General features: G+C 46.9%; 1 protein-coding gene across 1 annotated transcript; it reads left to right on the top strand.

The window, feature by feature from the left end:
- Positions 1–409: 409 nt before the first annotated feature.
- On the top strand, positions 410–14,964 carry DDX23 (DEAD-box helicase 23). Its single transcript, XM_004446930.5, has 17 exons — positions 410–529; positions 6,244–6,452; positions 6,900–7,010; positions 7,943–8,036; positions 8,147–8,212; positions 8,364–8,502; positions 8,788–8,921; positions 9,060–9,172; positions 9,416–9,559; positions 9,654–9,879; positions 10,180–10,325; positions 10,700–10,877; positions 11,570–11,812; positions 12,215–12,366; positions 12,587–12,695; positions 13,465–13,639; positions 14,073–14,964. Exons 2-17 carry the CDS (start codon positions 6,244–6,246, stop codon positions 14,294–14,296), a joined length of 2,463 nt encoding a protein of 820 aa, XP_004446987.1. The 5' UTR covers positions 410–529; the 3' UTR covers positions 14,297–14,964.
- Positions 14,965–14,985: the final 21 nt, after the last annotated feature.

The following is a 14,985-nucleotide window of genomic DNA, read 5'->3' as shown; positions in this document are numbered from 1 at the left end:
TCAACCCTTAGTTTATCCATCTGTAAAACAGGTCTAATCTTCTACCTCACAGAACTTTTTATAAAATGCTTTTCCACAAACGACATTTGTTGTTATTGCTGCTGTTGATTTTTTATAATTGTGTGCTATTAATATCTAAGGAAGCCCTTAAAGCTCTCCGCTGTAACCCACTAGCCTAGAGAGTCGTTAACTATAGTTTCTAAGAAGACCATGATATTACAGGAAGACTGCGCGATTAGACAACTCTATGCGGGAAGCCGGCCCACGGAAAATTCCTCCTCCCGCAGACTCAAACGTTTTGGCGAACCACATTGCCCAGCAGACTCCGCGGCCCGGGCTGGCGCTCGCGCCGTGCATTCTGGGATTGGTAGTTCACAGAACGTCCCTACTGACCTGCGCCTCCCAGGACGGGGAACTCGCCTTCCCAGCTTGCCGCGCGGCCGGGGCGCAACTCGGTGACCAGGAAACGGGAAAGATGGCGACTGCTCGGCGACGTTAAGGCCGCGTTGAGCGGCTCAGACTCAGGGTGGTGAGTCCCGGGCGATAGAGGCGGTTCTCAGGAGCTTGCAGAGAGGGCGAGAGTGTGGGCATGGCGGTGGCCGTTGCTTCCGGGCTGAGGCGGGGAAGAATGCCTCAGGGAAGGGGCACGAGCCTGCCGCGGGCCCTAGGCGGAGTGTTGACTCCCGGGGGCACAGGCTCTGGAGAGTGAACGTTGTTATGGGCCCAGGTCCCTGCCCCCGGGAATAGCATCCGTGATATCCCCAGTCCGACCTAATTCCTTCATGCTTGGAGTATCCTTGCAGCCAAACTGGAACTCTGGCTTTTCTCCCAGAGCCAATCCATGTTTTCCCGCCTCTGCGCCTCCTGTATTATTTCTTTAGCTGAGAACGACTTTCTTTCCTCGCCCTCAATTATACATCTTCGAATTCTTATACTGAAGGGCTCAAGAACCATTGCCTCTACAGAACCTTCCAAATCCCCTTTCACAAATGGAAGGAAACTCTTTTGAACCTCAGTGATCCTTATCTGAGCCTTCATCTTGGCATCTTTCTGCTGTGTGTCTAATCCCCACTCTTGTACTATAAGCTTCCTGTGGGCAGGATCTTCCTGATTTCCTTTGGAACTCACACAGTACCTAGAACAGTGCCTTGCATATGGTGGACAATTGAAAAATATTTCATTGAATGAAAAAAAGACTCTGCCCCTGCACTACAAGAACTGAGGAACTGAGATCCGGAGGTTTGAGAGGAGGCTGCGGGAACAGTAGCCAGAATCAGCCTGTTTATCTGGCCCTTGTGATACATAAAACATAATAAAAGTTGTATGTATTTATGTCTTCATATTCTTATTCCTTCCTCAGTTCACTCCACTCAGGCTTATACTCCCTCCATGGTATTGAAACAACTCATCAAGAATCAAGAATCATCAAGAATCTCCATTTTCCCAAATGAACTAGGACTTCTCTATCTACTTGTTCTTTCTCCACCTCATTCGTATTTGACACTGTTGACTACTCTTTCCTTGACACACTTTTTTGGTTTCTATAATGCCTTACCTTCTTTTTTTCCCCTCCTTTCTCATTGGCTACTGTTTTATTCCCCAGTCTTTTTCTCTGGCTACTGCTCTGCCCAACCTCTTAAGTGTTGGAGTGCCCCAAAGCTCAGTTAACTATATTGCCTACTTAGATAATACCACTTTGGGCCCCATGACTCTAAAAGCCATCTTATGTATTGGTGACTCAAATTTTTGTCTCCACTCTTGAACTTACCCCTGGATTCCAGATTCGCATAGCTGACTGCCTTCCTGGAATCTTCACTTGATTGTCTTATTGACATCTCACACTCAACCCAAATGAAACTTTGGATTTCCTCTTGAATCTGTACTTCCCCCAGCCTTCTCTGGTTCAGTATTGACACCATAGACCATTAGGTTGCACAAATCATTAATTAAGGAGTTATCTTTGTGTCTGCTCTTTTCCTCTCTCACCTTACCAGTAAGTCCTGTCAGCTTTGCTTCCAGAGGATACCTGAAGCCATCTACTTCTTTCTGTTTCTGTTGCCACCTTTCCAGAATAAGCCCCCATCATTTCACGTCTTCACTACTGTAGTAGCGTTCTCAGTGGTTCTCATTCCACTCTTGCCAACCCCTAGTACATATTTTCTTTTCTTCTTTTTTTAAAGATTTATTTATCCCCCCTGCACCCTATTGTCTGCTCTCTCTGTCCACTCGCTGTGTGTTCTGTGTCTGCTTGTATTCTCATTAGGTGACTCTGGGAACCGATCCTGGGATCTTCTGGAGTAGGAGAGAGGTGATCATTCTCTTGTGCCACCTCAGCTCCCTGATCTGCTGCATCTCTTACTATCTCTTTTCTTTGTCTCTTTTTGTTGCATCATCTTGCTGCGCCAGCTCTCTGCGTGGGCCAGCACTCCTGTGGGGGGCAGTACTCTGCACAGGCCAGCACTCTGTGTGGGCCACCTCGCCACACAGGCTAGCTTGCCTTCACTAGGAGGCTCTGGACGTTAAACCCTGAACCTCCTATATGGTAGACAGGAGCCCAATTGTTTGAGCCACATCCACTTCCCTTTTCTTCTTTTTCAAATTAAGGTACTGGGCCAGTGATTGAACCTGGGACCTTGTATGTGAAAAATCAGTGCTCAACCACTGAGCCATATACCCTACCTTATATATTTCTTGAAAACTACCAATGTAATTCTCTTAAAATGTTAAAATACATCACATCACTTCCTACTTAAAACCCTTCTTAAATGTTCTTATACAGTCAGATTAAAACCCAAATTCCTTGCTGTGGTTTATAACATGTTTCCATGATCTGACTACCTGTCTCACTGACCTCATCTTGAATCAGTCTCCCCCCCTGGGATTAGGCCATCCATATCTGTTTTTAATTGGCAAACATGATAAACTAGTTCCTGTCCCAGTACCTTACTTAGTGCTATTCCTTCTACCTAATAAATTATTGGCTGTTTGTTTCCCCTCATTTAAGCCTCAGCTTAACTGTCTCTTCCCTGAACTTTCTCTCTCTTGTTCATACCCCTCCCTGTCATATCACCCTGTTTTATTTTCTTCCTTAGTACTTCATTGGCCTTCATTGTTCTTACCTGAGTTGTTTTCACCTTTTGGAAGTGTTCATTTTCTTTTCTTTCCTTTATACATTCTCCCTTCTCAAGGATATATGGCAGGGAATGACATGGAAAAGTTGGGCTGTAAGCTAAAGTATAGGGAACTGATACCTAGCTGAATCAGATGGGGATAAAGTAAATTCTGAGAAATGTGTTCTAAGCCTTAGGGATGATGATGATGATGATGGGGTAGAAGTAGATTCAGACTTGCTGTTGTTTTATCTCCTGGTTGAAGTAGGTTTTGTCCAAGGGACAGTTAACAGTGTGGCATGATCTTCTGTGTCCCCCATGCAGGAGGGGAACAGATTAAATTCCTGCTCAAATCTTTCATGAGACTGGGTAATGTCATTGTATCTCCTCAAGGCTGTGAAAAATATGAGTAGAGAATGTCAGTCAGGACTTCCGGGACTGCCAGTTTTCGGTACATTTCTTTTAATGTTTTTTTTTTTTTTTTTACCCACAGTAAAAGTGGATTGGTGTATCCATTTAAATTTAAGTTTCCTTTGAGGCTGATTCCTTGGGGTGCTGATTAGAATTCCAAATCTCAAAGTTCGAGGTTTGTTTTTTTTTTTCCTTCCCTCTTTTGAGCTTTCTTTATGCAATCACAAAGACTCATTTCCTGTAGCTGTACATGAGTTGTCTGATCCTGGTGGGCTTGCAGACCCAATAGACCCTTTTTTCCTTTTTTTTAAAAGGATTTATTTATTTATTTCCCCCTCTTCCCCTCCTCCCACCCTGCTGTTTTTTTTTCAAGAGATTTTTTTTAAAGACTTGTTTTTTAGGTTTTTTAAAATTTCTCTCCCCTTCCCTGCCCTCCCTGCCCCCTGCAGTTGTCTGCTCTCTGTGTCCATTCTCTGTGTGTTGTTCTCTGTCTGCTTATATTCTTGTCAGCGGCACCAGGAATCTGTGTCTCTTTGTTGTGTCATCTTGCTATGTCAGCTCTCCGTGTGTACGGAGCCACTTTTTTTGCGGTGGGTGGCTCTCCTTATGGGGTGCACTCCTTGCGTGTAGGGCTCCCCTACACAGGGGACACCGCTGCATGGCACAGCACTCCTTGCGTGCATCAGCACTGCGCATGGGCCAGCTCATCACACGGGTCAACAGGCCCTGGGTTTGAACCCTGGACCTCCCATGTGGTAGGCAGACTCTATCCGTTGAGCCAAATCTGCTTCCCCCTGCTGTTTTTGCTGTCTGTTCTCTTCTCATTTTCTCTCCTCTAGGATTGACCAGGATTCAATCCTGGACACTCCTGATGTGGAGAGAGATTCCCTGTCAGTTGCGCCACCTCATTTCCTAGTTGCTGCTGCATTTCACCTTGTCTCTCCCCTTGTCTCTTGTTTTGTCATCATCTTGCTGCGTGACTTATTTGTGCAGGCATTGCTCACCACGTGGGCACTTGTGTGGGCACTCGCGCAGGCACTGGATCACCGTGTGGGTACTTGCGCTCAGCACGCCGGCACTTGCATGGGCACTGGCTCGCTGCGCGGGCAAGCTTTCTCTTCTTTTTCACCAGAAGGCCCTAGGGATCAAACCCAGGTCCTCCCATATGGTAGGTGGAAGCTCTATCACTTGAGCCACATCTGTGTCCCCCCCTTTTTTTTTTTAAGGTACTGGGGGCCACGGATTGAATTTGGGGCCTCCCATGTGGGAAGCAGGTGCTCAACAGCTTGGGCTACATCTGTTCCCTAATAGACCTTTTTAAAAAAATATATTATTAACACTATGTATTAGTATTTATATTAGTCAACCAAAGGGATGCTGATGAAATATGCCAGAAATCTGTTGCCTTTTATAAAGCGTATTTATTTGGGGTAGAAGCTTATAGTTACTAGGCCATAGCGCATAAGTTACTTTCCTCACCAAAGTCTCTTGCCACGTGTTGGAGCAAAATGGCTGCTGTCGTCTGCCAAGAGTTCAGGCTTCTTGGTTGCTCTCTTCCCAGGGCTCTGTTTCTCTCTGGGCTCAGCTGCTGTGCTCTCTACACAAGTCCAGCTGTAGACTATCAGGTGAATGGCTCTATCTCTCTCCCCATGACTTCTGCTGTGTCTAAGGAACCATCTCTATTTCTCTGTATTGTTCTCCTGTGTGTTCACTTTCCGGGCTCCAGCTCAAAACTCCAACCTCCCTTCTCTGTGGTTCGGTTTTTCTGAGAGTCACCGCCCCCTTGGTCCTACTGATGTGGCCCAATCAATCATTATTTAATCAAGTAAAAGCAAAACCTGTGAATCCAGTATCCTCTAATAAGCCCAGAGAAAAAGACTAGTTTACATACATAATCCAATATTTCTTTTTGGAACTCATCAATAATATCAAACTGCTAAGTATTATATATTGTATAATATGTAGTATAATACGTATGCATGTATATAAATACAGTTCACCACAGGATTCACTGTATTATGTGGTCCCTTGCTTTGTACAGTCCATCCAGAGTGTACACTCACTGGCTTTCAGGGTCATTGTAGAACTGTGCTGTCATCATTTCAGTCATTTTCAGAATATTTTCATTAATCTAGAAGGAAAAATCTCATACCCCTTTATACTTGGCATTATTGACCTTTGGCATTGATATAGTACCTTCTTTGCCATGGATGTAAAAATATTACAATATTACTGTTAACTATAGTCTATATGTTAGTTACATTACTTATATTTTCCCTCATGTATCTCTGTATTCTTAATACCTTATAATAGAGGAACATTCTTATATTTGTATTGTTAATTACAGTTATCATCCTTTATAGACTCTTAAGAAAGCCATACAAGATGTTTCTAGAGATAGATGGTATGCGTCTTTGAATACTCATTTGGGGTATAATTACAAAATGTGGCAAATTCGTTGTACAGATTTAGAAATGAACATATACATAAAGAAATCACAGAGGGACAGTGTAGTATAGTGAATAAGAGTGGGCCTCTGAAGCCACTTATTACCTGTGTCCTTAAGCAAGTTACTTTATATACTTGCACTTCAGTTTCCTCATCTGTGAAGTAGGCGTACTAATATAGCTACCTCATAGGATTGTTTTGTGATTAAGTGAATTATATAAGCAGTTTAGGCCAATACCTAGAACATAATAAGTTTTCCTCTTACCCATGACAGATGGCAGGAGAGCTGGCTGATAAGAAGGACCGTGATGCATCACCTTCCAAGGAGGAAAGGAAGCGATCCCGGACTCCTGACAGAGAGCGGGAAAGAGACCGGGACCGGAAGTCTTCCCCATCTAAAGATAGGAAGCGGCATCGTTCAAGGGACAGACGTCGAGGAGGCAGCCGCTCTCGCTCTCGTTCTCGTTCAAAATCTACGGAAAGGTAAAGTAATGTTTTAAGTCTGTTACATGGGAAGGGGTAGTACGTTTCAAACTTCTTCATTATTGGTTCCCTGGATGTCTCCAGTGTTAGGATATTAATCTTTACACACTTCTTTACTTCTATCCCAGTTAGACCTGCAGGTATTTTCATTTCTTCTCAGTAGGTCTTACAGGTTAAGAGGGGACTTGTAAGGTGAAGGCCCAGGTGATCAAGGAACGTAGGTCATCCGATCACATAGTCTTTGGTGTGTCATTGTCATTAATGCTTAGCGGTACAATTCTGATCTAGTGGACCTTCTTAGACTTTCTCATAATTTTCCTAAGAAACACGTTCCTCAGTTTGAAACATTACTTTGAGGAGAAAAGACCATGGGAACCTTCTTAGGGCTGCAGTGAAGTAGGACGCTCTGAAAATAGTGAGTGATTTCTGAAACTTACTGTCTTCTAGAGAGCGACGGCACAAAGAACGAGAACGAGAAAAAGAGCGAGATCGGAACAAGAAGGACCGAGATCGGGACAAGGATGGACATAGACGGGACAAGGACCGTAAACGATCTAGGTACGTTAGAGAATGACAATGGGCTTCAGGTGAAGATGTCCATCTCTTTCTGACCACATTTGAGCTGGCTCTGCTTCATAGAGTAGTGAATTGCTCTTTGTGGATCCTATTTGCTAGTTACTGTGAGGCTGTCTTCTTTTGAAAGCATGTGTCTTTAGAAGGCATAACCAGTTACCGAAGTCAATAATCCTTTGTTGGTCAACTTGTTCTTAGAGTTTAAAAGGTAGTTTGAAACGGTTACCAGCCTGCAAACATTTCTTTTTCTCCATCAGACCAGTCAGTTCCTACCTAGGAGGGATGACATATATTTGTTGGGATAGCTTAATGCCCTAATGTCTTGATTTCTTTCCTTTGGAGACTTTCTATGCAAAGTTCTTTTCAGACCCTGGGTGTGTAGGTAAGCAGACAGGGCAGAGGACGTTGTACGTGCTCTTAACAGAAACTGTGGCATTGTTTGAGAGCTATTATAGATTAATAGCAAGCATGGGGAAAGAATTTCTGGGGTGGCTAAGAAGGAAAAATGAGAATGAGACATATATGGCAATATCTGGGAGGGGTGTACGTAGATGGCCGTGAAGGCTGAATTCATTCATTGTGTATTGTAAAGTTAAGCCAGATTTTTTCTTCAGTGTGTAGTTGTGTTTTCAGGAGGATTTATTTTTGATGCCAGTAGTGAAGAGCTATTTCTCAATAAGTAATCTCAGAAAAGGAGATGCAGATAGAATGGGGCCAAGACAGTGCCATCACTAGGTTCTAGAGCAGGCAGAGTGAGCATGACAGCTGAGGGAGCTCCGGGACACGAGGGATGACCCTGGGCTAGTCTTGTTGAGTCACAACTGAGCTTCATCTTCTTTGAGGGGTTCATTCTGAACCTTGTCCGAGGGCCAGAGGTGAGACAGCGATATGGACTTCACGCCTTCCTTTTTTAAAAGTTTGTCTCCTGGCCGAGGAAAAGATTTTAAATCTCGGAAGGACAGAGACTCTAAGAAGGATGAAGAGGATGAGCATGGTGATAAGAAGCCTAAGGTAAAGGAAAGGAAGAATTTTCCCATCTTCCTCTTCAACTCAAGCCCTGCTTTGTTTATCTTCAAAAAGAGGGAGCCCTTGTGGACTGAATTGCTGTGTTCTATCTTCAGGCCCAGCCATTATCCCTGGAGGAACTTCTGGCCAAGAAAAAGGCTGAGGAAGAAGCTGAGGCCAAGGTAAGAGCTTGGGATCCTAGCCTGTTTGTGCTTTCCTCAACGGGTATAATGCCTGAGCAAATATCTTAGGGCTCCCTGCTCTTTCTCCCATTCATGATGTGATTGTATCCTGCTCTCACATCCTTGTTTATGGTTCCACTCTGTTTTATAGCCCAAATTCCTCTCCAAAGCAGAACGAGAGGCTGAAGCTCTAAAGCGGCGACAGCAGGAGGTGGAAGAACGGCAAAAGATGCTTGAGGAGGAGAGGAAGAAGAGGAAACAGTTCCAGGACTTGGGCAGGAAGATGTTGGGTTCGTTTTCCTACCCTGTGTAGCTCCTAGATGGAGCAGGAAAAGGAAGCAGGGGATTAAAGAGTCACTTGGTAGAGATAGAAAATTGCTCTGGATTTTGGAAGAGGGGAGGATGGGGGAGGTTTATGAGAATGATAGTTTTCAGTTAGCTCTCCATTTCCCTCATATCATAAGTCTACCCTTTTCCTTTTTTCTCATTTGGTGTCTATTGTCTGGATCCTCTCCATTCCCTCTCCTCTTTTCTTCCACTGACCTCTTCTGCAGCTTTGCTTTCTTTTTTTACAGAAGACCCTCAGGAACGGGAACGTCGGGAACGCAGGGAGAGGATGGAGCGGGAGACCAATGGAAATGAAGATGAGGAAGGGCGGCAGAAGATCCGGGAAGAAAAGGATAAAAGCAAGGAGCTGCATGCTATTAAGGTTCAGGCCTCAGTTCTGTCCTCATTCTCCCTATACAAAAATAAGCTTTAATTGTTTGGCCATTCTGATCTCCACGTGCCCCAAAATGTGGGATTTGGGCCTGCAGCTTGATGTACTCTGTATTGTTTTCCCGGGCAGGAGCGTTATCTTGGTGGCATCAAGAAGCGGCGCCGAACCAGGCATCTCAATGACCGCAAGTTTGTGTTTGAGTGGGATGCTTCTGAGGACACATCTATTGACTACAACCCCTTGTGAGTGGCTTTGGGCCTAAGGACTAGGTCTTTTGCTCTAGGCAGTTCCCAGAGAGAGCTGGTAACTACACAGGTGAGAGAAGCAAGATAAGCTGAAACAGGGAAATTGGTAAACTAGTAGCCAGCCAGCCTGCTGGGTGAGGAAACACCCTGGTCAGGAAGGGGAACAGTTGTATAGTCGGCTCTGCCCTCCTGGTGCCATAACAACGTGTTATCCTTTCCCTTCCTCTCTTTCAATCCCAGGTACAAGGAGCGGCACCAGGTACAGCTGTTGGGGCGAGGCTTCATTGCAGGCATTGACCTAAAACAGCAGAAACGAGAGCAGTCACGTTTCTATGGAGACCTAATGGAGAAGAGGCGAACACTGGAAGAAAAGGAGCAGGAGGAGTGAGTGACCAGGGCGAGGAGGGGTTGGGCAGAGCCAGTCTCTACAGAAAAGAGTTGGAGGGTGCTGATTGCTCTCACTCACATCCTGCTCCAGGGCAAGACTCCGCAAACTTCGTAAGAAGGAAGCCAAGCAACGCTGGGATGACCGGCATTGGTCTCAGAAGAAGCTAGATGAGATGACGGACAGGGACTGGCGGATCTTCCGGGAAGACTACAGCATTACTACCAAAGGTGGCAAGATCCCCAATCCCATCCGCTCCTGGAAGGACTCTTCTCTGCCTCCACACATCTTGGAAGTCATTGATAAGTGTGGCTATAAGGTAAGGAGGGGGCAGCTTGACCCAGGAGACCTGACCTGTTCCTCCATTCTAGGAGGTACAGGCTTGATTTGGAAATAGAGGACTTGTTGCTTGACTCCTTGGTGCTTTCTCTGCCAGTGCACACCAACGCGACCTTGTCTGTGGTACTTTCCAGAGGAAGTCTTGTTTTCTCAGGTTCCCGTTCCTGTGAACTGTACTTGGTGTCCTCTGATTGCCCTAGCATGTGTGTCCACTCTGTCAGCAGTGGCCCAGGTGGTGTAACCTGTCCGTATCCGTTACCTTCTCTCTGGGTCACTGCAGGAACCAACACCTATCCAGCGCCAGGCAATTCCCATTGGACTTCAGAATCGTGACATCATTGGTGTAGCCGAGACTGGCAGTGGCAAGACCGCAGCCTTCCTCATCCCGTTGCTGGTCTGGATCACCACGCTCCCCAAGATTGACAGGTGGGATCAGCTGCACCAGGTGCGGTGGGTTTGGCTGGGTAGGGAAGGTGAAACTGACAAATGAGTGTTTGGTTTTCTTTTTAAATCTAAATTAGAAGCCTCCTTTTTTTTTTTTTTTTTTTAACATCTAGGGCAGATATTGGGGAATAGTTGGATCGTAATATCAAGGAAGCATTTGATTGTTGTTCTCAAGGGCCACTCCCCAAAGAACTCTGCTGCCTTGGAATCTCTGATTTTTTTAGTTGGGATCAATGCATCTTTTCCCATCCCACCTCCATTCCCATACTGCCCTTAAGAGTAACTTTGTCTTGCTCCTGTTTGTGGTTGGATGAGAACAAGCCTGACGAAGCTGTGGGATTCCCCATTTACCACAGAATTGAAGAGTCGGACCAGGGCCCTTATGCCATCATCCTGGCCCCCACCCGTGAGTTGGCTCAGCAGATTGAGGAGGAGACCATCAAGTTTGGGAAGCCGCTGGGCATCCGTACTGTGGCTGTCATTGGTGGCATCTCCAGGGAAGACCAGGGCTTCAGACTGCGAATGGGTTGTGAGGTTTGTTCATTTAGCCAGCAGCCAGCCCACCGTTGGGGAAGCCTCTTGATTTTGGCTCTTTGTTTTCTAGGTTCTGCTGTAGAAGTGCAGTAAAATGAGGAAAGGGCTCGGTTTATATATATATGTCCTACTATTTATTGACAACTTACGTACCACGGATTATACTAAGCATATCTTATATATTAGCTTGTTAATTATTGTAACAACCACATGAGAGTAGGTAGTGGTAGCTCCCTTTTTATAGATAAGGCTGACTCAGGTTAATAACTTGCCCAAAGTAGAACCCAGCTGCTAATGGGCAGACCTCAGATTCACATGCAAAGCCTGTGCTCTTAATCACTCTGCCAGACCATGTCATTGACTTGGTGTGTTGCCTTTTTCTCAGAATGTGGAAGAGAATGGGAAATGCGATTTTTGCAAGAAATTTGCCCTTGGAATTGAGTCTTCTACAGACTTCTCAGTGTAATTCCTACCCCCTCCACAGTACACTTCAGTTTTTCTCCCATGTAGGAAAGTTCTTTCTGATTTTGCCTCCTTAGATTTCATGCCAGTTCATTGTCAAACATAACTGGAAGTTGGGGTCCAAACGCCTTAGCATTGGAGATCTTTTACCCATGCAGATGGATCATTCACAGGAGGGAGAAGAAAAGGGTACCATTGGGGTCACATATACATTATATTGTACCCCCCAGATTGTGATTGCTACCCCGGGACGTCTGATTGATGTGCTGGAGAACCGCTACCTGGTGCTGAGCCGCTGTACCTATGTGGTTTTGGATGAGGCAGATAGGATGATTGACATGGGCTTTGAACCAGACGTCCAGAAGATTCTGGAGCACATGCCTGTCAGCAACCAGAAGCCAGACACGGATGAGGCTGAGGACCCTGAGAAGATGTTGGCTAACTTTGAGTCAGGGAAACATAAGTACCGCCAAGTAAGGCTGGTTCCCTGGGTTGGGAAAGGTTGGGCAAGTTCCCAATCTTGCTCCAGGGCCCTTCTTGTCTTTGGTGGGCCTGGAGTACATGTCTCCAGAATGGTGATGTGGGCCGTGGTGCAGTCCTCTTGACTGTCCTAGGTGTGTAGCTATTCAGCTCAGCCCTGGAAAAATGATTCCAAAGTGTCCTGCTACTACCGAGATCACAGATGTTAGCAAATGCTGCCAGCCCTTGCCATCCTCATAGGTCGTAAAGTGCCCAGATGAACAAGTACTGAGGAAGGAGATGGGAACACAAAGGAGAGTGTTTCCTCAGTTAGCTAGCAAAGCTCACCATCATTTTAGATTCTTTAGCCTGGGCCGAGCTGCCTGGGCCCAGAGCTGAGCTGCTTGTTTTCACAGACAGTCATGTTCACGGCCACCATGCCCCCAGCGGTGGAGCGGCTGGCTCGGAGCTATCTTCGGCGACCTGCTGTGGTATACATTGGCTCTGCAGGCAAGCCACATGAACGTGTGGAACAGAAGGTCTTCCTCATGTCAGAGTCAGAAAAGAGGTAACTGTGCCGGGGGAAGCAGGGTGGGGAAAGGGCTTTGTGAACTTTTTCAGTAGAGTGGTGGCTAGAGGGCGACTGCTCTTCTGTGTTGAAGAGCTTCAGTTTTCTTGTTCAGCAAGCCTGGGGCAGTGGAAACCCTGGAAATGGTGTTCCTACATGAGGGTTGGGCTTTTGACTTGTAGTGGGAAGTATTAGGCATCTCATTTTTCTCCTCTCTTAGGAAAAAGCTGCTGGCAATCTTGGAGCAAGGCTTTGATCCACCCATCATCATTTTTGTCAACCAGAAGAAGGGCTGTGATGTGTTGGCCAAATCCCTGGAGAAGATGGGGGTGTGTCTGGCAGGGGAGAGCCAAGTCTGGCATCCACGGAACTGCTTTCTCAAACTAGAGGGTCCCATTAGGCTCCTGCTTTCAATTCTCACCCATCTTTTAATCCTCCAGTCTTTGACACATCAGAGCCAGAGGGAAAAGGGTGGTTTAAGGGCGATAAGGAGAACTGGGTCACTTGAAAGGGCTCGCTGTCCATTCCAGCACTGCCAGCCAAAGCTGCCTTGCATCTTCATAGAAGTGGGTGGAGCCAGGGAGAGGTTTGAAGACACACATTCTGGAAGGTCTGAGGATATGGAATAGAGTGGGTGGAGGCTATTTGTGTTGATGTAAGTTTGGGAGGGAGGGTAATGTGGTCAGGAGGGAAATGCTGACAGTCAGGGTCCTTTACTGCTGATATGGTGTTTCAGGGAAAGGGTGTGTCTTCTCCACTTACCTGTTTAACCTCAGTGTTCTTGACCCCTGCTTTCTACCCCGCTCTCTTGCCCTGATGCTCTCTCTGCTCATCTGTCTGGCTCCATGTGTGACCTCTGGTTGCTTTGCCTTTGACCTTACCCTCTTGATCCCTGCCACATCCCATTCGCTTCCATCCCTTTCTTCACCTTATCTGTTCTCCTTTCAGTTGTGCTCATTCTTTCTCCTGTGCCCTGCCCCTTTCCCTTCTACCCTGCTGCTGTCTCTAACTCCCCCTTTCTTCTCTGTCCCTACTCCCTCTTGACTTGTCTTTCCATGGTCCCATTGCTCTTTCTTCACCTCACCGTTCTTCCAACAGTATAATGCTTGTACACTGCATGGTGGAAAAGGCCAGGAGCAGCGAGAGTTTGCACTGTCCAACCTCAAAGCTGGAGCCAAGGATATTTTGGTGGCTACAGATGTGGCTGGTCGTGGTATCGACATTCAAGATGTGTCTATGGTTGTCAACTATGATATGGCTAAAAACATTGAAGGTAAGTGCGGGGGAAAGCAGCTTCAGTCTAGGGTAGAGTGAGGCTTCTTATCTCTTCCCACTCAGAGTCAGGGGCTACACTGAAGAGGCTAATGCTGCCATCTCATGGCCCTGAGTCTCGGATTGCTTGTCCCAACGAGAAGTTCCTGCCCTCCACCTCCCCTGGGTTTGTTGTCCCCGCACCTGGGATTGCACTTCTCTCTTCAGGAGAAGTGTGGAACTAGGCAACTCTTGGTCTCGGTGTGGTAGGAGGACCAACAATCAACAGTGGTAGTGCAGAATCCACAGGCACTTCAGGTTCAGCCAGCATGAGCTGTACTTACTGCCCTAGGCAGTGTGGAGGAGAAAAGAATGCCTTTAGAGGTGGGAGCTTCAGATGCTGCTCGCCAGGGTCTGGCCTGGTATCCTGAACCACATTTCCTCCCAATTCCCAGATTACATCCATCGCATTGGCCGCACGGGTCGAGCCGGCAAGAGTGGTGTGGCCATCACCTTCCTCACCAAAGAGGACTCTGCTGTGTTCTATGAGCTGAAGCAAGCCATCCTGGAGAGCCCCGTGTCCTCCTGCCCACCCGAGCTAGCCAACCACCCAGATGCCCAGCACAAGCCAGGCACCATCCTCACCAAGAAGCGCCGGGAAGAGACCATCTTTGCCTGACACCGCACCCTTCCCAGGGGCTCAAGGGCATGCTCTGAAGCTGCCTCATGCCTGTTGTTCAGGACCTTTACATCCCTCCCTCCATGTCCTCATCTTGGGTTATGGAGGCTTATGAAACAGTCAGACTTCTGGACCCAGACCACCAAGGCCGAAGGCCTGGGGCTGCCGTAGGAGGCAGGGAGAGCTAGTCACCATAGATTGCTGGCCCAGCCCTGGTGTAGGGCTTTGGGATTGCGGTGGACCATCGGCTCTTGCCAGGATGTAAGGACAGGCAGTTGGCACTGCCCCTGCCCCCCGAGCAGGAACCTGACTCCTGGCTGGACCTCCTTCAGCGCAGACTGGACTGCTGAAGCCGCAGCAGTACTGCCGCCCTGGGTGGCTCGGGGCTCCGGCACCGTGAGGATCATGGACCTTGAACTCTTACTGTCATTTTGACAGCTGTTTTCCCATTTGGATTATGAAACAAGTTGAAAGCTTTTAGAGCTGTCTATGGCCTCTGTGCCAAGGGGTGCTGTGCACTCTAGGCACCCCTCACCCAGGGAATTTTTTAGTAGATGTGGGGTCGGGGTGAGCCGGCTATTTCCATCTTTAAGTCACTGAGTGAAATTGCTGTTTTCTATTCTCTGAGATGAGTTTGTATGTTCTGAGAATAAATAAAATGATATTAAGGGTGTGCTGTGTTTAGTTCT

The sequence above is a fragment of the Dasypus novemcinctus genome, chromosome 12, assembly GCF_030445035.2.
Source record: "Dasypus novemcinctus isolate mDasNov1 chromosome 12, mDasNov1.1.hap2, whole genome shotgun sequence".
Classification (NCBI taxonomy): domain Eukaryota; kingdom Metazoa; phylum Chordata; class Mammalia; order Cingulata; family Dasypodidae; genus Dasypus; species Dasypus novemcinctus.
Note: the sequence above shows the minus strand (reverse complement) of the source record. Positions and strands in the feature narration are given on the sequence as shown.